This window comes from Arachis ipaensis, chromosome B02, assembly GCF_000816755.2.
Source record: "Arachis ipaensis cultivar K30076 chromosome B02, Araip1.1, whole genome shotgun sequence".
Lineage (NCBI taxonomy): Eukaryota > Viridiplantae > Streptophyta > Magnoliopsida > Fabales > Fabaceae > Arachis > Arachis ipaensis.
The window spans coordinates 2,705,142-2,716,435 of NC_029786.2; the positions used below are offsets into that span (position 1 = coordinate 2,705,142).

Consider the following 11,294-nt stretch of genomic DNA (forward strand, 5'->3'; position numbering starts at 1 on the left):
TTTCTAAAAATTGTATTCAAACACCAATTAAAAAAAATACTTAAAAAAAAAAAAAACCAATCCAAACAAACACTTAACTCGACTTATATTTACATCCTACATCGGATTTTCGTGTTTGCGAATGAACACTGAGCAGCCTCTATCTTTTACAGGGATTGTTTTAACATCAAAAGAGAGTCATGGAACAATTTAGACAGATTGGTAAGGCATTGGGGAGTTTGAAGGCTTTGATGTTATTCAAAGAGAATATTCAAATCAATCAAAGACAGTGTTGCCTTCTTCTTGAAGTGTTCACCTTTGCATATGATACTATTGCAGATGAGATCAAACAGAACCTCAAATTTGAAGAAAGGAATGTGAAATGGAAAGGATTAGAACAACCTTTGAAAGAGATTCACAAGATCTTCAAAGAAGGTGAATCATATGTTAGGCATTGTTTGGAAACAAAGGATTGGTGGGCTAAGGCTATTATATTGTGTCACAACACAGATTCTGTTGAGTTGCATATACATAACTTGATTTGTTGCATGCCAGTTGTGATTGAAGCTATCGAATTGGCCGGAGAAACTTCAGGGATCGATCAGGACGACATGAATAAGAGGAAGTTAATAAATTCTCATAAGTTCAGAACAGAGTTTAGAGATATGAACCTTTTTCAATGGAAATTTGGGAAACAGTATTTAATTACACCTGAGTTTTGCAGCCGATACGAAACGGTTTGGAAGGAGGACAGGTGGTTTCTTCAACAGAAAATGCATGAGAAGAAGATGGCAGGAGCAACAAAGCAAGAGAGAAGATTGATAGAACTTATTTTGAAGAATTTGCAAGAATCATGGGAAGGGAAGCTTATTCCAAGTTCAACCTTGGTTGGATCTAAGGACTTCCAGGTTAAGAGAAGGATGGGGAATGGACAAGACAAGGAAATTGCGTGGTTAGGCGAAAGCTTCGTGATCAAGCATTATACCGGAGAGATCGAAGCTTGGGAGCCAGAGATCAGAGAAGTTTTGTCTCTGTCTCATCCAAACATAATGGATTGTCTTTGTGGTTTCACGGATGATGACAAGAAAGAATGTTTCTTGCTTACGGAAGTTATGAGCAAAACATTAAGCACTTACATCAAGGAGATCCATGGCCCCAAGAAGCAGAAACCATTCTTACTCCATGTCGCGATCGATCTTATGCTTCAGATTGCGCGAGGAATGGAATACCTGCATTCAAAGAAAATTTATCATGGAGAGCTAAATCCTTCAAACATTCTTGTTAAGCCAAGAGGTAACTTGCCTGATGATTACTTGCATGCCAAGGTAACTGGTTTCGGCCTATCTTCGGCCATGGAATCAAACCAGAAAGGGGGTACAAATCAAAATCAGAATGGAACTTCACCATTCATCTGGTATGCTCCAGAAGTACTTGAAGAGCAAGAAAATTCCGGGGGTGCCTTGCAATGCAAGTATTCAGAGAAATCTGATGTTTATAGCTTCGGAATGGTTTGCTTTGAGCTTCTAACAGGTAAAGTCCCTTTTGAAGATAGTCATCTACAAGGAGAGAAGATGAGTAGGAACATAAGGGCAGGGGAGAGGCCACTTTTCTCGCTAAATTCGCCGAAATATGTCATCAACTTGACAAAGAAATGTTGGCATACAGACCTGAATCAGCGTCCGAGCTTCTCTTCCATCTGTAGAATTCTCCGGTACATAAAACGGTTTCTTGCCATGAATCATAGTCATATCACTCAATTAGAGGCACCGGCGCCAACGCCGGCTATAGATTACTGTGACATAGAGACTGCACTTTTGAAGAAGTTTCCTACTTGGGGGAATTCTGAATCTACATCGATATCACAAATTCCTTTTCAAATGTTTTCCTATCGAGTCGCGGAACGAGAGAAAACAGGTACATACTCTAAGGAGAACTCTGAATCTGGAAGCGACGCTTCGGCGTGTGGAGATGATCTTGCTACCTCCGGAGATGAGGCATTCATATCATCCACAAATGAAAAGAAGATTTGCCCTGCAAATGAAAGCATGAGTACCAAGAAGCATTCACTAGCAAGGAAATCATTAGATTTTAATAAGCCAATAAAACAGCAAGGTTTACCTTCAAACTTTGTTTCTTACTCCATGTTAATTACTATCCATGAAATTGTTCAACAAAACCAATTAATGATTCTCCATTTTGTGCTACTATTTCATAATTCTAGGGTGCAATCCCATCTGCCATCTTTGGTTAATGAAAAAATGAAATGATTATTATGTTGGTTATAAAGTTAACCTAAAAATCTATCATGTTTTCAAGTCAAAACAACCAATGGCATCACATGGAACTTGACAAGTTCAAAATTACTTCCATGAACTTCCACTACTTCACCATAAAACATGTCCTCATTTTACAAAATTTTATTATATGATGATCAACATGGAATGAACTCATAGACATAATAAGCTAATGCAGTATCTAAATTTTTATCATTGTATGCATGGATAACTAATACTGATCTAAAAATTAAAGGTATGTGAAGATAAGTACTTGAATGATTTACATGTTCTTGTGCTCTTCAATGCAGTTACACCAAGATCAGCAAGGCCTCCGCAGATGTCGTCTTTTGGGCGGCCGAAGAGGACTAGTTCGGACCAGCAAACATCGAATTCAAGAACAAGAAGAACAGCTTCGGGTCATGTCTCGGATTCCGAGCTCTCTTAGATCTTCACAGCATATCATCATCAGAATTCAGAACTTAACACTTTAAGTCTTACTTCAGGCCCTATGCAGATTCCTTGATCAACTATAAATTCCAAGATGATTCTCTCAATTTGCAAAGGAAGGATTGATTCTTACATAGTTAGCTTAAGATATTTCAAATTAAGGTATTCCTAAAAAATGATGTCGTTTGTAAGTAGGGATATAAGAGCAGCAAGCCTTGTATACACTAAAAATTCTTCGTCCGCCCTAAAAATATTCTTCACAATCGAACAACAACGACTTTTCAAGTGTGTAATGAAACCACTTATCTCAAAATTTTAGACTTTTTAATCATAGAAGTTCTTATATCATATCATAAAAATACGTATTCCAAAAACTTAAATTGTTAGATAGAAGTATATGAATAGTTATATATCACACAAAATATAATAGTTATGTAATATAGAAAGAGATAGAAATGAACAAGAATAAAAGGTGAAAAGCATGCAACTTCTGCATAATTTTGAATGATGGTGTACAGTAATATATATTTTTTCCCTGTATCAACTACAGTTAGCTTTCTTTGTAAGTAATTCAAAAGCACATATGGTATTCTTTTGATAAATTACAATTTCATTTGGAAAGTCATGGAAATTAGTGAATAATATCTGGGGTGCATCCAAATCTGCAATTTCAGTAATATATTTTCCTCACTTCCTTAACAGACTGCAGTCTCCACCCATCCATGGAGAAACTTGGGGGAAGGAGCAAATTCAATGAATTTTGAAGGACAACAATCTTCAAGTCTGGTGCAGCTACCTTGTCGATTTGAGAGCCGCGACAAATCAAAGAAAACATAGTAGTCAAGTGAATCTTCTAAGAGAGTTACAAGGCTCCAACTTCACTGATTCTTCAATTCAAAAATCATATATTTTGGACATGCTTCATAAATTTCTTGTTCATCAAGAAATAGCTTCTTTGAGTCAATGCCATTGGACAAACTCAGAGATCCCATTCAAGCTTTATTCCCTTGTTAATAATTGAAGAATAAAGTTTAATCCGAAATATTGCGAATGCTGAAACCGAACTGCTTTTCCGATTTCATTGTTAACCAATGTATACTTTCCCACTGTCAAACCATCTGTAGCAGTTTCACAATTCCGATCGAATTGGCGGCAACAAGCATATTAGATTTCTTTTTCCAGCAGACACTAGAAACAAACTGTCCATTATTGTCATCACTAGTCGAATGACCAGAAACCGGATCGATAGATTCGAATTTGTGAGAAGTGATTGGCAATGGCAGTGACTTGTGATAACAATATACCTGAAACATATAAACATTTACAAGGTATTAGAAAAAGAACCTATGAAGTATGAACTTCAAGCATTTTCCATATAGACATAGTATAAAAGTTGGTGTTTTAGAACATAAGAACATGTAATAATGAATGGCTACAGCAACAATGGTAAGCTGACATTAATCCATGTCTAACTCCATTCTATTAGGTTCCGTTTGGTAACTGTTTTAAGACAGAAACATACAAATCTGTTTGGAGAAGGAAACAAACATAGATATAGGCAAATGCTTTTGTCCATATCTCTCATCTTTGTATTTTTTGTCTTGAGATAGTTACTAAATACAGCCTTATGGTTACAATTCGAGTGACTTAGATAAATAATATACCATGTTATAAAGTCAAGGTTATCATCATAAAGTAAAAACTATACCTCATTAGTTTCCGAACCGCATGCAATATATCCATCTGAAACAGATAAACCTACAAAATTCTGAACAAAAAGAACATGAACAACCACCAAAATTAGAACAAGACAATATATAAAAAAATGTGAAGGAACCAACCTTTTCATTACTATGACCTTTGAAGGTTAAGGCACAAGCATCAGATGACAAACCAGAAGAACTAGCTTTCTTCAGGTCCCATAGCTTCAAAGAGTTGTCAGTGGAAGCAGAAACAACTGTTTCAGCATCTACAGATTTTACATAGCTAACAGCTTTTCCATGACCACCTAAGGTGCACCAAGGGACTCGAGTGTGGCGAAGATCGTAACCGTAGACCTTGTAATCAGCTGAACCAAAGAACAAAAGGTGTGTTGAGAAACTGGAGAACTGAACACAGCATACATTGGCAGGGTTCCATATGGTTCCTACAGAGTTTCTCTGCAAAGAACAAAAACGATTGAAACACTTTATTATGTTGTTGCAATGTGAGGCAAACATGTACAATTATAAGATACGATAAAGTTTGTCATGAACACCTTATGAGATCTAGCCATGATATGAATTAACAAATACGATAACGTTTACAATTATAAGATACGATAAAGTTTGTCATGAAACCATGAATAGTTATATTTCTAACACGCCCCTTCACGCAATAGCCTCTTTTTGGGTTTGCGTGAATTTTTTACAGGCCTTCTTTCTCTTTTTATTTGCCTTATGCTGAAATTTTTTCTTTTGGGTTCAACAAGGATCGAACTCTGGACCTTTAGATCATAGAAGTTCTAATACATGTCATGAAACCACTTCTCCCAAAAGCTTAAGTTGATAGGAGAATGCACATGAATGATTATATCTCTAACAAAGTTTTAGACTAAAAATTGTTAAAGAAATATAACAAAACACAAATTTTTAACTATCAAAGGGATACTAATCTCGGTATCAAAATAAGCTATTGTAAACACAATACGATGTACTTATTCGGTATAAAATCAATAACAAAAGAAAGCATGCCTCGCCGATATTCCAGAGTTTGACAGAGCAGTCATCACTTCCACTAGCAAACATTTTTGGATCTGACAGAGAAAAATGAACAGACCAAGCTCTCTTTTGGTGCTCCATGTATTGAGACAATGGCTGACCAGTGCCTGCATCCCACATCTGAGTTCATGCATACATGAAAATACTATTATTAATGTTAAGAAAACCTCAGATATAATCAAACACCAAAACCAATGAAAGCTTTTGCAGGGTGCAAATGAGTTAAATAATTCATGAATTCTTTGGGTTTAGTTACTTCAGTTCTTAATCAAGTTCATTTGTAAAAATAAATAACTTCAGAGTTGTATGTTGTTATTATTGTTTTTTTAATTAATTACTATATGCTATTTGGCTAGTTCTATTTTTTTGTTTGAATATTCAATTAATGTATAGGGTTGTTTTTCACTCAATGTTTAAATAAGCAACATCTTCGAAAATTCAGTTTTTAGTTTTTTCAGTTACATAGAAGATTTGAACTGCAAAATTACTTTCTCCAAGAAAGTTGAAACAAACACACCCTTTAAGGTTTTAACTTGGACCAACTTGGTTTAGAAACTTTGCTTAGTTGGCAAGAAAGGACAAGACAATTTCTAATTTTTCAGCAATGACAGTTTCAATGTTGCAAAGATCACACACCTGAACAACACCATCATAATCAGTAGAAGCCAGATGATTTTTAATATAGCTGTTCCAGCACACACAGCTAAGCTTTGATTTATTCGACATCTCGACTACAGGGTACTGGATGTCAACAGAACCACTCATAATACTACTCAAGTCAAAAACCTTGATCTTCTTTGAAACTCCGGCTGCTGCGATGTAATCCTCGTCGCGGTCAAAACTCAAAGCACATATCACATTGGCAGAGCTAAGCAGATCTCGGTTTCTCAGTGTGCCGCGTTCTTCAAACTTGCTGTAACGAGCAAACTTGCATAAACCTTCAAAGAAGGTTCCTAAAGAACCAGCAGAACTCTGAATTCTATTGGGCTCCTTAGTAACATTCTCTGTATGATGCAATCTATCTCTACTTTCAATCACATCTTTATCATAGTTTGCAACGGTTGAAACCTCTTTGAGTAGCATTTGGCATCTCATTGAAAAATAAGAACTCTCTAGCTGATTTATGTTACTCAAGAATCTTGCCTCATTAGCACTTGAAATGGCATGTTCTGGAAAATGATAACTGCTTCCTATCAATTCAGCATAGTTCACTTGTTTCAAAGGAAACCTCGAATCTGTCTCGTGCGAATTACTTCTTTCTACCAACTTAATGTCTTCATCCAACCAACTTAGCTCTTCTACCAACTTTGATTCCTGTTTTTTCTTTTCTTCTTGAAGTGAGACTAGAAAATGTAGTAATTGCTGTGTTTCAGCTTCATCATCATCTGATACTCCAACCGGCAGAACATCATCTGCAGAATTTGATTTCTCTGATTCGACTATAAACTGAGACTCTAAAATCATCCTGTTAAACATAGAAGGATAATTACAATTTAAAACATTATACGAAGTCATTACAATGCATCTCCTGAAGTTGAAAAAGAATAACCAAAAGATAAGAAGAGCATCATCCCTTTTTCTGTTACCTGGTATTGGGGCGAGAAGACGGATCAGGATGAAGATGCCAAAGACAAAAGCCAGCTTCCTTTGGATTTTCTGATAGAAATCTTGGTGGTAAGATTCTATGACATAGATCTGACATCACGGCCGAATGCAACTCCCATGACTCAATATTGCACAGCAACTGATACAAATGTTCACTTAGAAGTTAAGTATGATATTTTCAGTAGATAAATCTTTACTTGCAAGCAACATCTTATCTTTAATTGATAAAAAAATCACATATCATCATAGTTAACATATTGAGGAAAATGAAATAAGTGAAAACTTTTTCTTTACCTCAAATAGAAGAACTCCAAGGCTATAAATATTTGAAGAAAATGTGCAAACCCCACCATCTAGCTCTTCTGGACTAGTATACCATTTCTCTTCTAATTGCGTTAAAGACATACATTTCTTCTCTTCTAATTTGGTGGACTCATTTACGGTAGATCCAATTTGATTCGCCATTGTAGTCCTACATCCATGAATGGAAGTGAAATGATGATGCTGCCGAAGAGATCTTGTCTCTTCATAGAGATTTTGCTGCTTCATTCTCAAGATTTGGCTCGCACCGGCGTCCTGTTCTAGAGGCATTTTTTTGTTCACATTGCAAGTCAATAATTTATGCAACTCCTGTTGGCCAGATGAACCGATGTACTTGATTTTACTCGAAGAAGGTGATAGAGTGAAACAAGATGGTCTTAAGTTTAGCATGACAACACCTTGGGAATGTGCAAAATCAACCAATTCCAGAATCTGCTTGAATATTTGTAGCCTCCCTGATTTATCGATTTTATGACCTTGTGGCCTAAGCCACTCTCTCAAGTTCATCCCGTCATTCGAGGAACCTGTGCCAGACTTCACAGTTACTTGCAGGGAAGGCGTGTTATCAGTCGCATCTGGTTTCGGCATATCAGATTGATGAGACTCATCCTCCTCCTGCCTCATAAGTACTACTCCGGCAGGACCAATTCTTCCGTCGAAGTCCTTGCAAATAACTCCCTTTCCCTTCAAGGTTTGCTTCACAATCAAATGAGAAACACTATATGCAGATGAAGTATTCTGAGTAGTTCCATTAATAACAAGGCCATTGCTCGAGGTAAAGATCTTGTCCACATTGCTTCTATTTGCAGAAACTCTCAGTGATGATTTCAGGCCCCGAAATTCGGAATCAATTCCCTTAACCCCTTTGCTTAGTCTCAATGGTATTTGCTCTTCATCTTGTTGCACAATTTCTCTACTCAAGCTACTATACCTAGACTCAATAGCTACTTGATTCCTCTGAGGGTAGAAATTAGGGTTCTTATTATGAGTTCTAACAGTTAAATCATCATTAATGTGAGCAGAATCTGTCATGGAACAATAACTAGTACTAGGAGGTCCAGATCCAGCTAAAGAAGCAACACATCTACTCAAGTTATCATCATTACCAATAACACACTCATTTTGCAAGATTTCTGGCCAACCTTCCCTAATAGTTGTGCACAATCTTGGTGACTTTTGAACACTTGGTTTGAGCAAAGAATCAAACACCTTCTTCCTCTTGTGTTGTTGTTGTTGTTCCTCAGTTCCTGTTCCACCATTTGCAGTCATAACTTCTGAAACTCAACACCAAGCAATAATCCAAATGCAGCAGTTCCTTCAAACCAAATTACCAAAAAAAAAAAAATGCAAATGGGGTTCATAAAAGACATTCCTTTTTCATCTCAATAAGAAGAATTTTGATCACTAAAATTTAAAATAAATAACAGAAAACCTCTAACATAGAAGTGATCAATTATTTGCACAAAAAAAGCAAATGGGGTGCATAAAAAACATTGCTTTTTATGTGATGACACAAATACATGTAAGTGAATGTTGTTTTGCTTAGTTACAACAAAAACAAGAAACATGTTTGGATTGGCATGCATGTAGGATTGAAAAGAGATAAAAATCTTCAACCATTTTTTGTCACAATAAAGTAGCAATGAAACTTTGAAGGCATAGTAACAATCAATGGAAGAGAAGAGAGGATAGAATGAATAATGATAATGGAAGATAGTTGGTTACCTCAGCTAAGTAATTAACCAAGAGTTTTTCATTGATGCTGAGGGAAAAATATCTTCTTGGCCACAACACTGACAAGCAACAAATTATGAAACCAATGAATGCTTTTGAATGAATTCAGAGCAAAGAAAAACTATTGGGTTGGGTTGTTAGTTTGAGATATTTATGAAGAATTATTATGGACACAATTTTATTTATAAAGTTTTTTGCTTTTTCATTACTGGTATTCAGAACACTGTCCACGTCTGAGGCAAAAAGTGTAGCCACGATGTTTTTTATTTTGTTTTATAGCCACCGATAAATACATACGAATAAAGGCTCATTTTTTTGGATATGTAAGTGTGTTGTGCATGATTATGGAACTGGCAAGTGGGTGATGCTAGATATGAATATGGGACAGTTTTTTTTGAACCATGAAGGGAAGAAAACCGACTGTCTGATTATTTTATAAAAAAAATTAAGAATACAAATCGGACAATCAGATTTGTGTGGGAGGAAAAATTGGAGGGTCCGATTTGTACTTTTATTTTTTTATTTTAAAAACAAAAATCAGATTGTCCGATTTTAATATTAAAACTTTTTTAATTGTCTAAAACACAAATCGGACGGTAAATCGGACGGTCCGATTTGTGTATTGAATTTTTTTTTAATTTTTTAAATATAAATCGGAGGAGGGTCCAATTTATTCTTGATACCACAACTGCGTAAAACATCCATACACTACACCATTTTTCTTTCTATATCTAAATTAAAAAGTGTACGAATAAAATCATATTCGTTGTTTATTTTCAATTTTCATTTTCTCAATCAAAGAAGTAAAATTAAAGAAATTTTTGCTTGTTCTAACTAACATCCATTTGAAAGTACAAAAATTATCTAAATATGATGGCACAATATTAGAAAAGATCAACTGAATCTTTAAACGATAATAATGACAATCTAAATAAACACTTTCTTAAGGAAGTAAATTTACTATTTCGGTATTTCCATTACTTTGCTGAGTTGGATGTGTTAGCTTCATTTGCATTAGATTATCAATTATTGAGACTTAGATTTTGAATCTTAACAACAAGCACTTCTTATAGTTTTGATGTAGCATCTAGCGATTTGAATATTTGTATAAAAATTTCATCTACATTAATTTTTCTATTTTCTTTAATTTTTTTAGTTTATATTATATATTTATAAAAAACCTAATATTTGAATTTTAATCCTCTAATTTTTGAATTTTTACATTAAAGGATAAAGAGAACTGTTACACATACAAATTTTTTTGGCTTACAACTTATACAAGTTACTCCAAGCCCAAGAAAAAAACACGCGCCCCTTCCACAACACGTTCACTCTTCCTCTTCTTCCTCAATCAAAACGCAAACCATCAAGATTCAAGGGACATTTGAAACAAATTACTACGATTCTGCAGAAACGTTCCAATTCCTTGCAAAAAGTAGAAGATATCAAAAAGAAAAGATACAAATCTCCATAAAAAATCACTAAAAAAAAAGAAGAAACATTATTTAAGGTCCTATTTTACTGTTCTTCTAGGTTTTTCTTTTAGATTGTCTCTGTCATGTGCCTTATCCTTAACCAGCAAAACATTTCAAAGCTTGATTTCAGACCATGAAAATCGAAAAAAACGAAGCAAAGAGAGAACGCACGAGGAGATCTAACAAATTTGGCAAGAAACTCAAAAAAAGAAACTAAATATTTTAAAAAATGGAAGTTATATATTTGCGCGTTAATTGATTTGAATTGATTTAAAATTCTGTTAAAAAGACACGTAAATTTAATGGGTATGTTTTGTTCAGACTTGTAAAGCTTGTAAATGCAAAACACTTGAGATTAATCCGAGGATAAAATATAATCTTTTCGAAAAGAGGATTAACATTAATAGTGACATAAATTATCTCTCCGAAAACACTAATTTATCTCTTGCAATCACAAATAGTTTAGCTTTGATTAATGAAACATCTCTTTCAATAGCAGGTATACCATTTAAACTCAGATTTTAATTTGAATATATTAATAGCTTATCTTTATTTCTGTTGTTATTCCAATATATACAATACTATGTAAATTAAAAATTACTATTATCATCAAATGTTGTACTTAATACTTAGATGAACATTTAAATTCTTAAATGTATTTGAATAAAAATATAAAACAATTTTACAGTAGTATATTA

The 11,294-nt window shown here is 34.6% G+C and overlaps 2 protein-coding genes across 3 annotated transcripts; one reads left to right on the forward strand and one right to left on the reverse strand.

The window, feature by feature from the left end:
- LOC107628123 (probable serine/threonine-protein kinase CCRP1) lies at window positions 1-3,721 on the forward strand. The gene is made up of 2 exons (XM_016330929.2): window positions 1-2,091; window positions 2,564-3,721. Exons 1-2 carry the CDS (start codon window positions 180-182, stop codon window positions 2,698-2,700), a joined length of 2,049 nt encoding a protein of 682 aa, XP_016186415.1. The 5' UTR covers window positions 1-179; the 3' UTR covers window positions 2,701-3,721.
- LOC107623097 (protein SUPPRESSOR OF PHYA-105 1) lies at window positions 3,174-9,284 on the reverse strand. 2 transcript variants are annotated; one of them, XM_016325248.2, is made up of 8 exons: window positions 9,113-9,284; window positions 7,361-8,702; window positions 7,048-7,205; window positions 6,098-6,926; window positions 5,435-5,581; window positions 4,544-4,861; window positions 4,411-4,470; window positions 3,174-4,006 (listed from the first exon to the last, which is right to left on the reverse strand). In XM_016325248.2, exons 2-8 carry the CDS (start codon window positions 8,654-8,656, stop codon window positions 3,812-3,814), a joined length of 3,003 nt encoding a protein of 1,000 aa, XP_016180734.1. In that variant the 5' UTR covers window positions 8,657-8,702; window positions 9,113-9,284; the 3' UTR covers window positions 3,174-3,811. The 2 variants fall into 2 exon arrangements, with proteins under 2 accessions (XP_016180734.1, XP_016180742.1); XM_016325256.2 differs by lacking the exon at window positions 9,113-9,284 and adding an exon at window positions 9,005-9,106.

What these genes read in the sequence shown, in the direction of transcription:
- LOC107628123 (XM_016330929.2), top strand. Translation starts at nt 180, where the DNA reads ATGGAACAATTTAGACAGATTGGTAAGGCATTGGGGAGTTTGAAGGCT. An exon ending in TAAGCCAATAAAACAGCAAG is followed by an intron (nt 2,092 to 2,563) that starts GTTTACCTTCAA and finishes TCTTCAATGCAG; the next exon opens with TTACACCAAGATCAGCAAGG.
- LOC107623097 (XM_016325248.2), bottom strand. Translation starts at nt 8,656, where the DNA reads ATGACTGCAAATGGTGGAACAGGAACTGAGGAACAACAACAACAACAC. An exon ending in TCTTCTCGCCCCAATACCAG is followed by an intron (nt 6,927 to 7,047) that starts GTAACAGAAAAA and finishes TATGTTTAACAG; the next exon opens with GATGATTTTAGAGTCTCAGT. An exon ending in AAGGTCATAGTAATGAAAAG is followed by an intron (nt 4,471 to 4,543) that starts GTTGGTTCCTTC and finishes CTTTTTGTTCAG; the next exon opens with AATTTTGTAGGTTTATCTGT.